This window comes from Haematobia irritans, chromosome 3 (assembly GCF_050003625.1).
Source record: "Haematobia irritans isolate KBUSLIRL chromosome 3, ASM5000362v1, whole genome shotgun sequence".
Classification (NCBI taxonomy): Eukaryota; Metazoa; Arthropoda; class Insecta; order Diptera; family Muscidae; genus Haematobia; species Haematobia irritans.
In genome coordinates, this window is record NC_134399.1 from 150,006,206 (window position 1) to 150,027,653 (window position 21,448).

Below are 21,448 nucleotides of genomic sequence, written 5' to 3' on the forward strand. Positions count from 1 at the left end.
TATGGGGTCTTAGAGCAATATTTCGATGTGTTACAAACGGAATGACAAAGTTAATATACCCCCATCCTATGGTGGAGGATATACCCGTGTAAAAATTGGTGGATCTGACCAGATATTATTAGATCTGCCGCCATATCTGATTAGATATGGTAGTATATCTAGGCAGATATGGTCAGATCCGAAAAATGGTAATATCTGATCAGATCTAATTCTAAAGGAGTTAGATCTGACCAGATCTCAAATTTGGCCCACATCTAATTATATCTAATCTGATATAATTAGATGTTAATATATCTAATTATATATAATTTTATCTACAAATTGTAACACTTCCCCGTTACATATAATATTACCCTATTTAATAAAACGAATTATATAATATACTATATTAATAATGGTAAAACTGTATTATTTAAATTACTATTGAGATCGTACATTTTATGTATGTTAAGTAACTTAAGTTTTAGAATTCATTAAAACAAAAAAATGAAAAAGTTAAACAATAGTGGTCTATTTACTACTTTTGTCGTTTGATCTCGCCAAGACGTTGGGACATTGCCCTCTCGACGTCTTTTCTCGATTGTGGCTCCCAATTCCGCCCTTTCGCAACCCGGAATGAAAAATCTAAAGACAGAAACAGATTTATCAGCTAATTTGAAATTTATAGATTTATAGAAGGGTATACTTACCAACAATAGCTTCTCTGGCCCTGTAATTTAGGGCAAAAACGGGTTCTAACTGTGTCTCCAAACCCTGTGCTCTTGGGGGATGTTCAGTGAGGGCGGCTTTCTTAAGTACATTTCGTTTGAATACGCCTTCCAGCAACTTGCGAGCCACATGCGAAGCCTTGTTGGACGTCCCCAATACCATGTTGTGAATTATGACACGACAATATATGTTGTTCCCAATACATATCATCTGTAAAGAAACAAAAATAAAATTACTTAATTATTCATGGTTATGTTGAAATCATTTTATTCATTATTCCACAAAACATTTATATTTTTATCAAATCTTATCAACCTATGGATGGGAAGCATCCAGAGCATTGCAAAATATTTAATTTTGTCTAAATTCATTGTTTCAAAAAAAGTAAAAGTAGGTCCAACAAAACACTTTTGACAACTATTAGATTTGTTCTCGATACTTACCTTTTCATCAAAATTGCTGCCAAGAAGCTGCTCCTCATCATCACTACATTGGACGGATTGCTCTACCGTAATTTCTGGTAAAGCCTGGCTTTGTTTTAGAGCTTCTAGTTGATCCTCCGTCTCCCTTATTTTCTTTTGCAGAACCTCAATTTCATTTTCCTGAAAGAAAAACCATTTATTTTTATATTTATATAGATAATATCAAAACACAAAACTTACCTCGTCACTGGACGTAGTTATACGTCTTTTTATGGTTTTTTTATTTGCATTTGCAGTTCATCAATATATAAAAATAGCAACAAAACAATAAACTTTCCTTATCACAGCTTCTCTTACTCTTTTATCTTCCTCGAAAAATGAGAAGACATTAGATTTTTATATGAAATAGAAATATCAAACTCACATTATCAAATATTTTATATATTTTTTCAAATTTAATAACAACAGGCGTTGCTAATGGTGATAGTTATGGGGTGACATTTTTGAAAACAAAAAGACAGTTGTGTCTGAAAGTTAAGCGTTTTAGAAGACACTTCAAAATGATATTTAAAAGGGTTTTTTGAAACTGTCGCAATATATAAAGATTGTTTGGTTATGGTCACCACTTGTTTTGATGTGCGACCAAACATACGTGCTTGTAACCAAGTATATCACGTTAATATTCTCGTAACAAACACATTATTTTTAAACACAAACATATACAAATATTGTTTTATCCGTGTTACAGAACTGGTTCGTGATTTAATGCGATATATATAATTAGATATGGAGCTATATATAGTATATATAATTAGATATGATGTCATATACGAAGATATACAATTAGATCTTACCAGCTATGACTGATATAAATAGATATAACAACATATATAATTAGATCTTGAATCAGATCTAATCATATATAACACTATACATAACATATCTCCGTAGATCTATTTATATCTACAACCATATCTGAGCAGATATAATTATATATACTTTGATATTATTAGACATGATTAGATCTCTCAATTTTTACACGGGATAACAATAATTTTAGCTGATAATTTTTGGATTTTTTTCACTATTTTCTTTCACAGTGTGATAGATATTGTAGGCCAAATAGCGCTTATTTTCGTAAGGCCATTTGATTACAATTCAAGAATCAAGTTATCAGAACAAACTCATATAGCTCTTGAACTAATTGCGACAGGTCCTCAAAATTACATTTTTTACATGCTCACAGCAAAAAAAGCGTCGCCAGAAAAGAAGTGAAAATGTTCTTTTTTGATCCGGAAGTGGTGCAAAATTGGCGCAGAAGCGATGAATTTAACACGGGCTTGTCATAGGACGGATGCCCACCATTTCAATAGCCGTTGCACTGAAAGTGAATCACTTTTTAGGGTGTGATCTCAATTCAGTGTTTTGGATGTTAATAAAAATATGGTGTGATATTTTGCAAATAAATAATTCTTATAGTTTCTTTTTATGATTTTTAATGCATTCTAACGCTTGTCTGAAACGTTTGACCTCAAATATTTTCAAAAATTCGGAATTTTTCTAGAATGGATTTAGCATTTTTATCGACAAAATTTTTATAATTTGTTCCATTTTATTAATTCTTACTCTGTTTTTAATCTATTTGAAACAAAAAAAGTTAAAATTACTCATCAAAAATATGAAAAAAAGCGAGTTAAAAAATTTTTATTAAAAGAACTTCCTGTGCAGTTAAAATAAAGAACATCTTTGGGAGGACATTTTTGGAAGTGCTTCTAAAGTCGTGCCTTTAGAAGAACTTCCAAATTTTCTTTTCTGGGCTGTTAGTACAAGGTAAAAAGGAGAAAAAATAAAGTTTTTAGCATCAGGTTTATTTCGCTAGTGAGGGGAGTAAGTATTTGTTGAATTTTTTAAAAAGTAATACTTTCGCAAATTGGTGTCTATCTTCGGTCCTTGTATTATGTTACGAAAAATCTTACATTACGAAAAAACAAAAAACATCGCACCATCGTCAATAATAATTAATTTCATCACATGCCAAAATAATTCAACTGATGAAAGAACAGTTCGAATTTTCTTGAGGAACCAACTATGTGGATCTAAATTTGCCTGGGTTTTTTGATCGATAGAGTTCGTTCGCCATGGAGAAACACGTAATCACGAAATTTACATAAAGACACGACAAAGGACATTGATCCCTACAATAATGCGTTTCGCATTTTAAAGTAACTCACAACATCTCAAAATAGTTCGAACATACTCTATGCTGACTTCCCTCTAAAAACATTGTTCTGTCTCTGACCTAAGATTGCTATAATACTTCAAGCAATGGTTACCTTAACCTGTCACAAATCTTTGCACCCTGCGCTACATTCCACTGTCCATTTATCCAAAACTCCAATCCCTGTTTTTCGATTTTTAATCACTGAGCAAAGATCACAAAAGGACAAATATTTCAAATCCCCAATAAACCGATTTCCCTATATAGAACTTTATCCAAAAATAAAATACAAATTGTGCATGCACACAACAATAAATGAGAGATTTTTTTAATTTATTTTGGATACTGGCAGTACTAAATTTTTTTTTAACACTTAGTACAAATGAAACAAACAATCACTCAAATCCAAAGTCGATTGTCTATCAACAAATGCTTGTCCAAAAATACTCCCGCGCAGAGTTGTCTAGCCGGCTGTAGTCTAATTGGGATTAAGTTTAACCTCGGCTGTGGCCGCATTCAAACGGGATTTTGAGATATATTTCTGACGTTGTTTTTCCTCGACGAAGAGTTGAAAGTGACCCTCGCCAAAACCAAAATTGCGCATAGTTTTACGCATGGCCATGGGTATCAGTCTTAGACCTCTCACTGGGGGTGTAGGCGATGGTGGTGGCGTTGATGAAGGAGTAGAATAGGTTGATGAGGAATTGGAATGGCCTGCTGCCGAGTTGGTGTGGGTGGATGCTGGGCCATCATCATCGTCATCTTCAGCCGATACAACACAACGTTCATCACATCGTTTGTCCGACGGACAATTGGCATTCTTGCAGGCCTTTTCCTCAAGTATGCAGAAGACCTGTATGAACTTCTGCACAATGAAAATGATGAAAAAGAAGAAGATATTGGTAGCAAAGAGATGTTTCCTGGCTGCCAAAATCATTTTGGTGATGACGATGATGATCCCAGAATTTTCCAAACCAAAAACAGTGGAGATTTTGTTTTTAGCGATGGATGTTCGTAGTGTTGGCACTGATGTTACGGGAATATCACAGTGCGTTAAGTGAGTTTGTGAAACGAATTGCAACAGCTTCCGAATGAAACTGATTTTACTGGGTATGCAGTCGTAATATTTATTTGAAATAATCGTTTTTCTACCTGCCATGGTTGTATTGAATATCCATATGGCTGGTTGGTTACCTGTCTGCTTCAAAAAGACCGAAATGGTGGTGGAATCATGACGCTGTGCATTCGCGCTCAAATCTCGGCCCTAACGATAATAAAGGGTGGTTGACATCGTTTTGCTGTCATTTAAATCTGATTGGTGCTGTACCATGTGTTTGGTATAGGATCATCCACAATAGGGATGATCATGAAACCAATACTTAAATTCACCAGTATGCCATCTAGTGTTACCTGGGAGAATTACCTTGAAAACTGTACATTGTTTATTGGTAACTACCACCTTTGATATTGATGACCGACCACCAGCTGTATTCCCATATCTAAACTCCTTGGTAAACATTTGTTTCGAAAAAATGTAAATACATGGGATTTTTCCTACCCATCTGCTAGTCGTCTATTGACTGCTTTGCTAGTAGGTACACGTTGTTCTTGTGACCAGAATATTATTAAAGAGATTTTCTTTAATGTGTAATTAGCATAACGCGTAAGAAATCAATATTTAAACCCAGTTGGAAAGAAGATTTCTCTTCAACCGAAATCGAATTGAGTAGAAGGAAAGATATTGTAACTAAGCAACGCTGGAGATAATTTTTACTAACAAATTAGTGCACATTACCGATCTCAGGAAATAATAGAGCCTAATTCCGTAATTAGAGCTCGTATTAGGGGCCGCCACATTTTTGGCCTTGGCTAAAATCTTGGTGTTCGGCTGAACATATTAAATTGCCCTAAATCAAACCTGCTCAAATCGTATACCAGTACAATTTTTTAAATCCAACTTTTTGAATCCTTCCAAACGGCCAAAAAGATAGTTTGGCATTTTATTTTCGCATTGAAAAGTTTGCTTGGATGTAAAAATAATTTACAATTTATTATTAGTTACACATCAAAAAAGTAGTGAAAATGTTCTTTTTGGATCGAGAAGTGGTGCCAAATTGGCGCAGAAGCGATAAATTTAACATGGGTTTGTCATAGGACGTCCACCATTTCAACAGCCGTTGCACTGAATTTGCATCACTTTTTAGGGTGTGATCTGAATTCAGTGGTTTGGATGCTAATTTAAAAAATTTGTTATATTTTGCCATATAAATAATTTTTATAATTTTTTATGATTTTTAATGCATTCTAACGCTTGTCTGAAACATTTGACCTCAAATATTTTCAAAAATTTTCTAGAATAGATTAACATTTTTATCGACAAAATTTGAATAACTTGTTCCACTTTATTAATTCTTACTATCTTTTCAATCTATTTTAAACAAAAACAAGTAAGGAAAGTCTAAAGTCGGGCGGGGCCGACTATATTATACCCTGCACCACTTTGTACGTCTAAATTTTCGCTACCATATCACATCCGTCAAATGTGTTGGGTGCTATATATAAAGGTTTGTTCCAAATACATACATTTAAATATCACTCGACCTGGACAGAATTTAATATACTACAAAATCAATAGACTCAAAATTTAAGTCGGCTAATGCACTAGGGCGAACACACAAACAATATGGGAAACATTTAAATCTGAAGCAATTTTTTGGAAACTTCGCAAAAGTTTATTTATGATTTATCGCTCGATAAATATGTATTAGAAGTTTTGGGAAAAGTAGAGTCATTTTTACAACTTTTCGAGATTACAAGGAAAATGTTAGTATTTTGACCATTTTTGTCGAAATCAGAAAAACATATATATGAGAGCTATATCTAAATCTGAACCGATTTCAACCAATTTGGCACGCATAGCTACAATGCTAATTCTACTCCCTGTGCAAAATTTCAACTAAATCGGAGTTAAAAATTGGCCTCTGTGGTCATATGAGTGTAAATTGGGCGAAAGCTATATATGGGATATATATCTAAATCTGAACCGATTTCAACCAAATTTGGCACGCACAGCTACAATGCCAATTCTACTTCCTGTGCAAAATTTCAACTAAATCGGAACAAAAAATAGGCCTCTGTGGTCATATGAGTGTAAATCGGGCGAAAGCTATATATGGGAGATATATATAAATCTGAACCGATTTCAACCAAATTTGGCACTTATACCTACAATGCCAATTCTACTCCCTGTGCAAAATTTCAATTAAATTGGAGTAAAAGATTGGCCACTGTGGTCTATGAGTGTAAATCGGGCGAACGATATATATGGGAGCTATATCTAAATCTGAACCGATTTCAATAAAATTTGGCACACATGACTACACTACTAGCTGTACTCCTAGTGCAAAATTTCAACCAAATTGGGGTAAAACCCTGGCTTCTGGGACCGTATTAGTCCATATCGGGCGATAGATATATATGGGAGCTATATCTAAATCTGAACCGATTTCTTCCAAAATCAATAGGGTTCTATTCTGAGCCAAAACACATACTTGTGCCAAATTTGAGGTCGATTGGACTAATACTGCGACCTAGACTTTGATTACAAAAATGTGTTCACGGACAGACGGACATGGCTATATCGACTCAGGAGCCCACCCTGAGCATTTTTGCCAAAGACACCATGTGTCTATTTCGTCTCCTTCTGGGTGTTGCAAACATATAACAAACTTATAATACTAATCCACAGTGTGGCGCAAGGTATAAGAGGTTAAAAGTACCCATTAAAAGTAACATATGTATACACACAAAAAAGAATTTTTTGATTTTAATCACGAAAATCGCCGATTCAATAATTTTTTTAATTGAAATGTGTTCAATCACGAAAATTATAGTATCAATCACCCATTTTGATTGAAAACCAACACAATTTTCCATTAAAAATTTAATTGATTTTTGTCACGGAATTAATTAAGTGTGTGATTAGTTTTTGACATAAAATTTGAATCAATTAAAAAGTGATTGGCTTTTGATATAAAATTCATTCACTGTTGTAATTGAATTAATTAAAATTTTAATTAATTTCGCGACAAAAATCAAATATTTAATTGATTCAATTAAATGTGTACAAAATTGTGTTATACCCTGCGCCACGCTGTGGAACAGGGTATTATAAGTTAGTGCATATGTTTGCAACACCCAGAAGGAGACGAGATAGACACATGGTGTCTTTGGCAAAAATGATCAGGGTGGGCTCCGTCTATCCGTGAACACATTTTTGTAATCAAAGTCTAGGTCGCAGTATTAGTCCAATCGACCTCAAATTTGGCACAAGTATGTGTTTTGGCTCAGAATAGAACCCTATTGATTTTGGAAGAAATCGGTTCAGATTTAGATATAGATCCCATATATATCGTTCGCCCGATATGGACTAATACGGTCCCAGAAGCCAGAGTTTTACCCCAATTTGGTTGAAATTTTGCACTAGGAGTACAGCTAGTAGTGTAGACATGTGTGCCAAATTTTATTGAAATCGGTTCAGATTTAGATATAGCTCCCATATATATCGTTCGCCCGATTTACACTCATAGACCACAGTGGCCTATCTTTTACTCCGACTTAATTGAAATTTTGCATAGGGAGTAGAATTAGCATTGTAGCTATGCGTGCCAAATTTGGTTGAAATCGATTCAGATTTAGATATAGCTCCCATATATAGCTTTCGCTCGATTTAAACTCATATGACTACAGAGGCCAAGTTTTTGCTCCGATTTAGTTGAAATTTTGCACAGAGAGTAGAATTAGTATTATAGATATGCGTTCCAAATTTGGTTCAAATCGGTTCAGATTTAGATATAGCTTCCTTATATATGTTTTTCTGATTTCGACAAAAATGGTCAAAATACCAACATTTTCCTTGTAAAATCGCCACTGCTTAGTCGAAAAGTTGTAAAAATTACTCTAATTTTCCTAAACTTCTAATACATATATATCGAGCGATAAATCTTAAATAAACTTTTGCGAAAATTGCTTCAGATTTAAATGTTTCCAATATTTTTTACTAACATTGTGTTCCACCCTAGTGCACTAGCCGAGTTAAATTTTGAGTCTATAGATTTTGTAGAAGTCTATCAAATTCTGTCCAGATCGAGTGATATTTAAATGTATGTATTTGGGACAAACCTTTATATATAGCCCCAACACATTTGACGGATGTGATATGGTATCGAAAATGTAGTAAATGTCGGCCCCGCCCGACTTTAGACTTTCCTTACTGGTTTTTTTATTTTATTTTTTTTTAACTTTTTTTATTAATTTCTATTTTTTTTTAGTTTTTTATTAGTTTTCTATTTTTTTGTAAAATTTAATTATACAAAATTTGCACTTAAAATAGCCTGATTGCGTTCTTTCTAATACTTGTCCACAAGGACTGTATCGAAAATAGAAAAAAATCATTGGGGGATCCCAAGATGCGCTTTAGAAGAAATGTTTGTGCACTTATCCAAAAGGACTACATTGGAAGTGGAAAAAAATTATTGGGGGATCCCACGATGCGCTTTAGAAGAAATGTTTGTGGACTTGTTCAAAAGGACTGCATCGGAAGTTGAAAAAACTGGATGGGCGATTCTGGGATGGGCTTTAAAATAAATGTTTTTGGAACAACTTCCAATTTTTTTGCTGGGGATTTCTATAATTTTTTATGATTTTTAGTGCATTCATTTCACCTCAAATATTTTCAAAAAATTTTCTGGAATAGATTAACATTTTTATCGACAAAATTTGAATAACTTGTTCCACTTTATTAATTCTTACTATATTTTCAATCTATTTTAAACAAAAACAAGTAAGGAAAGTCTAAAGTCGGGCGGGGCCGACTATATTATACCCTGCACCACTTTGTAGATCTAAATTTTCGATACCATATCACATCCGTCAAATGTTTTGGGGGTTATATATAAAGGTTTGTCCCAAATACATACATTTAAATATTACTCGACCTGGACAGAATTTAATAGACTTCTACAAAATCTACAGAGTCAAAATTTAAGTCGGCTAATGCACTAGGGCGGAACACAAAAAATATGGTAAACACTTAAATCTGAAGCTATTTTAAGGAAACTTCGCAAAAGTTTATTTATGATTTATCGCTCGATATATATGTATTAGAAGTTTAGGAAAATTAGAGTAATTTTTACAACTTTTCGATTTTACAAGGAAAATGTTGGTATTTTGACCATTTTTGTCGAAATCAGAAAAACATATATATGGGAGCTATATCTAAATCTGAACCGATTTCAACAAAATTTGGCACGCATAGCTACAATGCTAATTTTACTCCCTGTGCAAAATTTCAACTAAATCGGAGCAAAAAATTGGCCTCTGTGGTCATATGAGTGTAAATCGGGCGAACGATATATATGGGAGCGCTATATCTAAATCTGAACCGATTTCAATAAAATTTGGCACAATTGACTACACTACTAATTGTACTCCTAGTGCAAAATTTAAACCACATGGGGGTAAAACTCTGGCTTCTGGGACCGTATTAGTCCATATCGGCGAAATATATATATGGGAGCTATATCTAAATCTAAACCGATTTCAATAAAATTTGGCACACTTGACTATAGTACTAATTGTTCTTCTTGTGCAAAATTTTATAAGTCCATATCGGGCGAAACATATATATGGGAGCTATATCTAAATGTGAACCGATTTCTTCCAAATCAATAGGGTTCTATTCTGAGCCAAAACACATACTTGTGCCAAATTTGAAGTCGATTGGACTAAAACTGCGACCTAGACTTTGATTACAAAAATGTGCTCACGGACAGACGGACTATATCGACTCAGGAGCGCACCCTCATACATATATATGGGAGCTCTATATAAATGTGAAGCGATTTCTTCCAAATCAATAGGGTTCTATTCTGAGCCAAAACACATACTTGTGCCAAATTTGAAGTCGATTGGACTAATTGGAACTGCGACCTAGACTTTGATTACAAAAATGTGTTCACGGACAGACGGACTATATCGACTCAGGAGCGCACCCTGAGCATTTTTGCCAAAGACACCATGTGTCTATCTCGTCTCCTTCTTGATGTTGCAAACATATGCACTAACTTGTAATACCATGTTCCACATTTAAAAATAACATATGTATACACAAAAAAATTTTTTTTTTATTTCAATCACGAAAATCGCGGATTCAATCATATTTTAATTGAAATGTCTTCAATCACGAAAATTATAGTATCAATCACCCATTTTGATTGAAAACCAACACAATTTTCCATTACAAATTTAATTGAATTTTGTCACGTAATCAATTAATTGAGTGATTGAATCAATTAAAAAGTGATTGGCTTTTGACACAAAATTCAATCACTGTTGTAATTGACTCAATTAAAATTTTAATTAATTTCACGACAAAAATTTTATTGATTCAATTAAATGTGTACACAATTTTATTTCTATAGGAAATTGTATAAAAATTTTATTTCTATGGAAAATCGTATCAACGATTTATTTCTATAGAAAATTGTGTCAAGATTTTATTTCTATTGAAAAGTTATGAAGTACCTCTTAGTTTGAGAGTAATATGTTTCGAAATCTACAATTTTTGGTATCGCGATTGAGATCCGGCGATTTTGGTGACCATTGTGTGGTGGAAATGAAACGTGGAACCTCAAACCTTCAATATTGTTTTTAGGACATTTTTCCATATCGACCATCGCCAATTACGGCGTCCCACACCATTACCATCGGTAATGCTGTTCAATTGGACACCAGACCACCTTCAATTGGTCTGGTGTCCAATTGAAGGTGTAAATTTTCAGCTAGCCACTTTGGCATATAAACCTTATCACTTTGTTTGTTCACAAACGGCGCAATTTGAAATGGCTTCCCAACAAAGAAAACCGAATTCGGTAACTGGTCACATTCGTGCAAGTTGCAAACTTTTTTTTGGAAAATTATTGAAAATATATATTGTGTTCGAACGGAGATAAATAAATGTACACTTGATGTTGTATGATTTACTAACAACTATATTCATTTAATACATTTTAAAATGATTGGGGAAAAAAAGAACGCTTGCGTATTGCTTTGTGTTTAAAGGACGAATGCCATCAACTTCCAAAAAATGGCTACTGCCACAAATTATAAAAAACACTCAAAACGTAACGGCTTGCATTTATATACATTTAGCATGAACTTAAACATTAACATTAGATACATTTAGTACAAGCTGTAGGGATGCCACTTCTTTTTAGCAGGGATACAACAAATATACCTCATTCATGGCTGTTAATATGTCTCTCAAGTTACCAAAGTATTGATAACTCTAAATACCCATACATCACCATCTGTTGGAATATATCAGAAATATATACTGCCGTGTTCACAAAAAGCATTCCGTAATTAAGGCGTAGAGTGCTGTGAGAGGAATTGTATTTTTCTGTAATGTTTTCTAAGTTCTTCCCGCGCAGAAAATGACGTAAAAAGCAATATGCTCAGCAAGTCACAATAAATCTTCACTTTCACCCACACAAAATTCAAATTTAATTGAAATCGATTCAGAAATTGATATTTATCGATGCGAACGCCAAGACATTTGCGATACCCAACTTTATAATTTCAGAGACGCAAAGTTCTTCACATTATGGTAGCAGAGACCTCTAGTGTGTTTTTTTTGTGTTTTAATGGCACTCCGATGTATTAATCTGAGTAGTCTTTGCCAGTCAGCTAAAAGTTTAAGCGACAAATTTTATAGCATGAGATAAAAAAAATGTTTAGCTTTCATCATACTTTAACTCTATTCCAATGGTTGAAAGCTTTCCATGAGAATTTAACTTTCAATATCCAACAATCGCATTTCATTTGCAAAACTTAACAAAAACACACAGTATAAATGATTTGGCGTTTATGGAAACATTTTTATGAAAAAAAAATTATAAATTAAATTACCTGTATTTTTTCTTAATTTCACGCAGAGAAGGAAAAAACGAAATATGTTCAAGATCAAAATGTTATTTTTGGATGTTCACCATGTAACATGTTTGTCGCAAAAATGTTAGCATAATAATAAGTCCTATATAAAGGGTGGTTAAAATTTCAAGGGCCGATGTTGATTTTGAATAAAACACAAACTATTTAGGAAATTATTGTAGTTTTATTTTATTATGATATATTTGTATTACTCAATTATGTATGGAACAAAATATCGGCCAAATGGGCGCCGCGACCTCGGTGGCACACCTTCATCCGATGGTCCAAATTTTCGATGACGCTGAGGCATAATGGAGGTTCTGTGCCGTTAATGTGCCGAGTTATCTCATCCTTTCAGTGTTGCCAATTTGGTGCTTTTAGCACCAAATTTAGTGCCTTTTGATTTCTAAAAAGCACCAAATTGCCTATTTGGTGCCTTTTCACAAAAAGCACCAACTTGGTGCTTTCTGGCATTTTCATTTAGTGCTTTTGGTGCTTTTTTTATTTTGGACAGTATTAAGTTTAATTGATACAACAATTTTGATTAGACTTTCAAGATCCGAAGAAACTCAAATTTATAATTTGATTGTTATGAAGTTGGTATTGATTATTTTTTAATTAATATTGTTATTTAGGGTATTATGTAGGAAGGCGAGCGATAAGTGTCGAATTTTTGAATTTGGTACAGATGTCATTAAAAACGTTTGTATTAAATTCACAAAAGCACGCACAACTGAAATAAGCAATAGACTCCTTCCATATATTAAGATTTTGAAAGTTGAAAAACATCTCTGATCAAAATGAATTGGACGAAAGCATTAAAACTGATCAAAGTATATACTTGAATAGCGGTTCATAATGGTGAGTACTAAGTTCGAGTTTTGCCGCTAAAGTGAAAACTATTTCAGTAAAAACGGCATAAAATTATGCATATTTGCTGCAAATTTTATTATAACGTGATGGGAAATAGCCAAAACAAATTGTCACAAAGTATAAGTGTATACCTTAAGATGAATTATGAAAGAAAAGTAATTGTGAAAAAATGACTATTTGAGCAACTAAACTCGATCTTAATACTCACCTTAACTTCTTAAAATTCAATTCACAAAAGTTCTATAATACATCTTCGGAAGTTTTTTTTGTTTGTTTGTTTTTTTTTTTTTCTAGTAGTAGAGCATATAATTTTCGATTTTGTGGTGGAAGGTGGTATGTTAGAATTTATAATATATTTTTGGTGCTTTTTGGCCTTGGTGAGTTGGCAACACTGCATCCTTTAGCTCTTGAATTGTTGCTGGCTTATCGATGTACACCTTTTGTTTCAAATAACCCCAAAGAAAAAAGTCCAACGGTGTCAAATCACATGATCTTGGCGGCCAATTGACATCGCCATTACGTGAGATAACACGGCCATTGACACGGCACCAACCAGTCACTCTTTGTGGGTGCATTGGTTTTTCGACAATCACTCTTGGATTCTCATTCGCCCAAATGCGGCAATTCTGTTTATTGACGAATCCACTGAGGTGAAAATGTGCCTCATCACTGAAGATGATTTTCTTCGAAAATTGATCATCCACTGTTGCCATTTCTTGGAACCATTTAACACGTTGTTGGATTGTGTATCTCCCCATGGTTCAAATTTAGTAAGTCTGAAATAGAGAAATGTCAAATAAAATTCGGAAAAAAACTTGGCGTTTAGGTGTGGTTCAAATTCAACATCGGCCCTTATAATTTAACCACCCTTTATTTAATAAAATTAAGAATTTTTTACTTTTAACGTTAAATGTTAATTAGTTGATACTATAGCCGTGCCGTTTGATGACTTTTGCACATCTTCCTAGCATTGACAGTACTAATTTATCTTGCTGGTATTGACAGAATAAAATGATACCCTCATATAGAAATCATCAGAGATTTAAGAAAAAATATTTCCAATTTGTCGTTTTACCATTTCCCCAAGGTTCTCTATGAGATATAGATTTAGGGCTCATCGATGTACATTTCGGTTGACCTATTGTGTTAAGTAAACCTGATTTCTTCTCAATTTGGAATTGCTTCTCTTCGAAGAAAACTAAAAACGGTAAGTAAAGCACGCAGGCCAAGTTCGAAGATAGACTATATCGGTCCAGGTTTTGATATAAGCCCTATATAAACCAACCCCCTGATTTGGGATTTTGAGTATCTAGACATCACAATATTCTTACGATTTGCCAGAAATTGGAAACCTAAAGCCAGTTTAGGTCCACAATGTAGTGTGCCGAATATGGTATATATCGGTCCATTTTTTGGTATAGACCTCATATAGACCGATCTCCCTATTTGACTTCTTAGGCGTCTAGATACCTCAATTTTTATCCGATTTGGTTAAAACTCAAAGCTCTTTTAGGTCCACAAAGAGGTTTTCCGAATATAGCATATATCGGTTCATTTTTATACGCACCACCATAAAATGGTGACGGGGGTATAATAAGTTTGTCATTCCGTTTGTAACACATCGAAATATCGATTTTCGACTATATAAAGTATATATATTCTTGATCAGGGAGAAATTCTAAGACGATATAAGCATGTCCGTCTGTCCGTCTGTCTGTCTGTCTGTCTGTCTGTCTGTCTGTCTGTCTGTTGTAATCACGCTACAGCCTTCAATAATGGCGCTATCGTCCCTAAATTTGGCACAGATTAGTTTTTTGTTTGCAGGCAGGTCAAGTTCGAAGATGGGCTATATCGGTCCAAGTTTTGATATAGTCCCCATATAAACCGACCTCCCGATTTGGGGTCTTGGGCCTTTAAAAACCGTAGTTTTTATCAGATTTGCCTGAAATTGGAAATCCAGAGGTATTTTTGGACCATAAAGAGGTGTGTCCAAAATGGTCCGTATCGGTCCATGTTTTGGTATAGCCCCCATATAGACCGATCTCCCGATTTTGCTTCTTAGGCGTCTAGAAACAGTATTTTCTATCCGATTTGTCTGAAATTGAAAATCTAGAGGTATTTTAGGACCATAAGAAGGTGTGTCGAAAATGGTCCGTATCGGTCCATGTTTTGATATAGCCCCCATATAGACCGATCTCCCGATTTTGCTTCTTGGGCGTCTAGAAATTATATTTACCATCCCATTTACCTCAAATTGGAAATCTAGAGGTATTTTGGGACCATAAAGAGGTGTGTCGAAAATGGTCCGTATCGGTCCATGTTTTGGTATAGCCCCCATATAGACCGATCTCCCGATTTGCTTCTTGCGCGTCTAGAAACAGTATTTTCTATCCGATTTGTATGAAATTGAAAATCTAGAGGTATTTTGGGACCATAAAGAGGTGAGTCGAAAATGGTCCGTATCGGTCCATGTTTTGATATAGCCCCCATATAAACCAACCTTCCGATTTGGAGTCTTGGGCCTATAAAAACCGTAGTTTTTATCCAATTTGCCTGAAATTGGAAATATAGAGGTATTTGAGGACCATAAAAAGGTGTGCCGAAAATGGTGCCCATCGCTCCATGTTTTGGTATAGCCCCTATATAGACCGATATCCCGATTTTGCTTCTAGGGCTTCTAGAAACTATATTTACCATCCGATTTGCCTGAAATTGGAAATCTAGAGGTATTTGAGGACCATAAAAAGGTGTGCCGAAAATGGTGCCCATTGGACAATTTTTTGGTATAGCCCCCATATAGACCGATCTCCCGATTTTGCTTCTTGGGCTTCTAGAAACTATATTTACAATCCGCTTTGCCTGAATTTCTTGAGCTTCTATAAACTGTATTTATTACCCGATTTGCCTGAAATTCGAAATCTAGAGGTATTTTTAGACCACAAATAAGTGTGCCGAAATTTAGGTATATCGGTCCATTTTTTGGTATAACCCTCATATAAACTGATCTCTCGATTTTTACTTCTTGGGCGTCTAGAGACTACGTTTTCTAGCCGATTTGTTTGAAATTCTGGAGGTATTTTAAGATAACAAATACGTGAGTAGCAAATGGTACCCACTACGACGAAGTGGTGGTGGGTATTAAAAATTCGGCCCGGCCGAATTTACTGCTGTATATACTTGTTAATATAGACCTCATATAGACCGATTTGACATCTTTTGCTTTTAAACCCCGAAATTTTTTCCAATTTGTCTGAAATTTTTATTGAATTTGTCTGAAATTCAAAATTTAAGTGTGCTGCAGAACCACAAATAGGTGTGTCGAATTTGGTGTGTATCGGTTCATGTCTTGGTATAGTCTCATAAAGACCGATCTCCAGATATAATTTCTTGGGCTTCTGAACACGGCAATTTTTATCAATATTGTCTGAAGATAAAAAAATATGGAGGGACTTTAGGCGCATAAAGACCTGTGTCGAATTTGGTTTACATCAGTCCATATTGTGGTAATTCTCCGGGTCGACCGTTTTCCTGTTTTTAATTCTTATGCATCTTTGGGGGATAGAAGACGCACTGACCATCCAAATTGGCGAAACTAGAAGTAAAATGCCCCAATTTTTCACGTGCTCAATAGAGAAATGGGGGTAAAAATCTAAAAAAAAAATCGATTTCAAATCATAGAAAAGGCATTGTTTCATTGTATTTTCTTGCACGCTTAGACAGGATATTTAATTTAGCTGATCTACTTAGGAGAGTATCAAATCCACCTGAAATTCTATATATTTTCAAGTAACACGCTACGATTAAAATTTTTGAAAGAAAGCTTTTATATAGTCCATGGTGGTGGGTATTTAAGATTCAACCAGGTCGAACTTAATGCTGGATATTCTTGTTTTTTTGCATTTATTAGTTTGTAAATTGTCAGCTGTCAGCGGTTTAGAAATGATAGTAATATACATTTTGTTGCAATTCATATGAGCCACCCAGTAATTTAAGCCGATAATCCTTCTCATTTGGTGCAGTGAAGAGGTTTTTCATTTTCGTTGTAAAGAAATGACATATTTCAGTCCTGTGTGGAATTCGAAGACGATTCTTTCAGTGTACGAGTTAAGGGAGCGATAGCATGCGCGTCTTGCATACACAAGGTCGTGGGTTCGATTCCTGCTTCGACCGAACACCAAAAACTTTTTCAGCGGTGGATTATCCCACCTTGTCATTGAGCTTAACATGGAATCGGGCAGCACTCAGTGATAAGAGAAAAGTTCACCACTGTAGTATCACAATGGACTGAATGCCCAAGTGAGCCTGATACATCGGGCTGCCACCTGACCTAACCTTCCTTAAATAAAAACAAGTAAGGAAAGTCTAAAGTCGGGCGGGGCCGACTATATTATACCCTGCACCACTTAGTAGATCTAAATTTTCGATACCATATCACATTCGTCAAACGTGTTGGGGGCTATATATAAAGGTTTGTCCCAAATACATACATATAAATATCACTCGATCTGGACAGAATTTGATAGACTTCTACAAAATCTATAGACTCAAAATTTATGTCGGCTAATGCACTAGAGTGGAACACAATGTTAGTAAAAAACAAGTAAGGAAAGTCTAAAGTCGGGCGGGGCCGACTATATTATATCCTGCACCACCTTGTAGATCTAAATTTTCGATACCATATCAGATCCGTCAATCGTTTTGGGTGCTATATATAAAGGTTTGTCCCAAATACATACATTTAAATATCACTCGATTTGGACAGAATTTGATTTTAGAAAATCTATAGATTCAAAATTTAAGTTGGCTAATGCTCTAGGGTGGAACAAAATGTTAGTAAAAAAAAAATATGGGAAACATTTAAATCTGAAGTAATTTTAAGGAAACTTCGCAAAAGTTTATTTATGATTTATCGCTCGATATATATGTATTACAAGTTTAGGAAAATTAGAGTCAGTTTTACAACTTTTCGACTAAGCAGTGGCGATTTTACAAGGAAAATGTTGGTATTTTGACCATTTTTGTCGAAATCAGAAAAACATATATATGGGAGCTATATCTCAATCTGAACCGATTTCACTCAAATTTGGCACACATGACTATATTACTAATTGTACTCCTAGTGCAAAATTTCAACCCAATAGGGCCAAAACTCTGGCTGCTGGGGCCATATAAGTCCATATCGGGCGAAAGCTATATATGGGAGATATATCTACATCTGAACCGATTTCAACCAAATTTGGCACGCATAGCTACAATGCTAATTCCACTCCCTGTGCAAAATTTCAACTAAATCGGAGCAAAAAATTGGCCTCTGTTGTCATATGAGTGTAAATCGGGCGAATGCTATATATGGGATATATCTAAATCTGAACCGATTTCAGCCAAATTTGGCACGCATAGCAACAATGCTAATTCTACTCCCTGTGCAAAATTGCAACCAAATTGGTGTAAAACTCTGGCTTCTGGGACCGTATTAGTCCATATCGGGCGAAAGATATATATGGGAGCTATATCTAAATCTGAACCGATTTCAATAAAATTTGGCACACTTGACTATAGTACTAATTGTTCTTCTTGTGCAAAATTTTAAACAAATTAGGGTAAAACTCTGGCTTCTGGGGTCATCTAAGTCCATATCGGGCGAAATATATATATGGGAGCTATATCTAAACCTGAACCGATTTCTTCCACAATCAATAGGGATCTATTCTGAGCCAAAACACATACTAATGCCAAATTTGAAGTCGATTGGGCTAAAACTATGACCTAGACTTTGATTACAAAAATGTGTTCACGGACAGACGGACATCGCTATATCGACTCAGGAGCCCACCCTGAGCATTTTTGCCAAAGACACCATGTGTCTATCTCGTCTCCTTCTGGGTGTTGCAAACATATGCACTAACTTATAATACCCTGTTCCACAGTGTGGAGCAGGGTATAAATATGGGAAACATTTAAATCTGAAGCAATTTTAAGGAAACTTCGCAAAAGTTTATTTATGATTTATCGCTCGATATATATGTATTAGAAGTTTAGTAAAATTAGAGTCATTTTTACAACTTTTCGACTAAGCAGTGGCGATTTAACAAGGAAAATGTTGGTATTTTGACCATTTTTGTCGAAATCAGAAAAAACATATATATGGGAGCTATATCTAAATTTTAACCGATTTCAACCAAATTTGGCACGCATAGCTACAATGCTAATTCTACTCCCTGTGCAAAATTTCAACTAAATCGGAGTTAAAAATTGACCTCTGTGGTCATATGAGTGTATTTCGGGCGAAAGCTATATATGGGAGATATATCCTAATCTGAACCGATTTCAACCAAATTTGGCACGCGTAGTTACAATGCTAATTCTACTCCCTATGCAAAATTTAAACTAAATCGAAGCAAAAAAATGAGTGTAAATCGGGCGAAAGCTATATATGGGAGCTATATCTAAATCTGATCCGATTTGGCTGATATTTTGCAAGTTTTTCGAGACTCATAAAATATTCGGATGTACGCAATTTGAGGAAGATCGGTTGATATACACTCCAATTATGACCAGATCGGTGAAAAATATATATGGCAGCTATATCTAAATCTGAATCGATTTTTTCCAAAATCAATAGGGATCGTCTTTGAGCCGAAACAGGACCCTATACCAAATTTTAGGACAATCGGACTAAAACTGCGAGCTGTACTTTGCACACAAAAATACACCAACAGACAGACGGACATACATACAGACAGACAGAAAGACGGACATCGCTAAATCGACTCAGAATTTAATTCTAAGACGATCGGTATACTAAACAATGGGTCTCAGACTTTTCCTTCTTGGCGTTACATACAAATGCACAAACTTATTATACCCTGTACCACAGTAGTGGTGAAGGGTATAACAAACATTGTATCTGGAAAATTCGAGTTAATATGTAAACGTTTTTCAAGGAGTATACCCCTGCCAACATTTTCGAACATTTATGATGATTGTTTGCAAACATGACTAAAAATTTATTCTTTCGGAAGATTGAAAAGTGTTCAATCGAAAAAATTACCCATAGTTGAGTCATATTTAACTCCGAAAAATTAGCGTTTAAAATTTTGAATAATAAATTAGTTGAAAGACTCAGTTTTTACTCTTTTGTTACTCTTCTTAAGCAATGTTTATATTTAACCATTTTAGTGAGCAATTTTTAACTCACTTTAACGGTATTAGATTCAATTAAAAAAGATGCATATGGATGAGCAACTTATAACTCTCTTTAATGTGTGTTTCGAATATTTTCTACAAGTTGGTTGACTTTGTTGAAACGTATGTAACTTTGACAAAACATGCTATCGTTTAAAAATCTTGGTGGGTGAATGAGTTCGAAAAATAGATAAAAACAAACAGTACTAAGGTAAAAAGTTGATAAAATTATATGTATATGATAACCTAAAAACATCGTTTTAGATATGCATGCAACTTCGCCTAACCAATCGGAACTTCCCACATGTTCAAGACATCTGGAATACACCACTTTATTTAATGTTAATAGAGATAAGATGAAACAAAATAAGCATAAGGAAAATGATCATTAAAAATATTATATGCTATATGTATTTTTCTTGATTTAGAACTTCAAACTGAAGATGGCAATATATCTCTGTTGGAAGCACCAAAAACAGAGCCAATAATAATTTGAACGCTACGGTCATAATTTTTTAAGCTTAAATAATAAATATATCCAAACAATAATAAATGAAACGTAAAAATGAATAATTTCTAACTCTTCTCCAACATTGGGGATTAATTCTTCACTCTTAGGTTTAGGTTTAGGTTAGGTGGCAGCCCGATGTATCAGGCTCACTTAGACTATTCAGTCCATTGTGATACCACATTGGTGAACTTCTCTCTTATCACTGAGTGCTGCCCGATTCCATGTTAAGCTCAATGGCAAGGGACCTCCTTTTTATCGCCGAGTCCGAACGGCGTTCCACATTGCAGTGAAACCACTTTGAGAAGTTTTGAAACCCTCAGAAATGTCACCAGCATTACTGAGGTGGGATAATCCACCGCTGAAAAACTTTTTGGTGTTCGGTCGAAGCAGGAATCGAACCCACGACCTTGTGTATGCAAGGCGGGCATGCTAACCATTGCACCACGGTGGCTCCCAATTCTTCACTCTTCATTTTATCTAAATAATGCATCATTTTTTAACTCATAAATGAGCAATTCTTTGAGTCATAAAATACTCATT

At 34.7% G+C, this 21,448-nt stretch overlaps 2 protein-coding genes across 3 annotated transcripts in view; one reads left to right on the forward strand and one right to left on the reverse strand.

Moving 5' to 3' along the window:
* Positions 1 to 21,448, forward strand: part of LOC142231916 (uncharacterized) — a 334,412-nt gene that overhangs the window by 62,031 nt on the left and 250,933 nt on the right. The window lies entirely within an intron of this gene.
* Positions 3,665 to 4,449, reverse strand: LOC142231918 (uncharacterized). The gene has a single exon (XM_075302585.1). It carries the CDS (start codon positions 4,283 to 4,285, stop codon positions 3,827 to 3,829), a length of 459 nt encoding a protein of 152 aa, XP_075158700.1. The 5' UTR covers positions 4,286 to 4,449; the 3' UTR covers positions 3,665 to 3,826.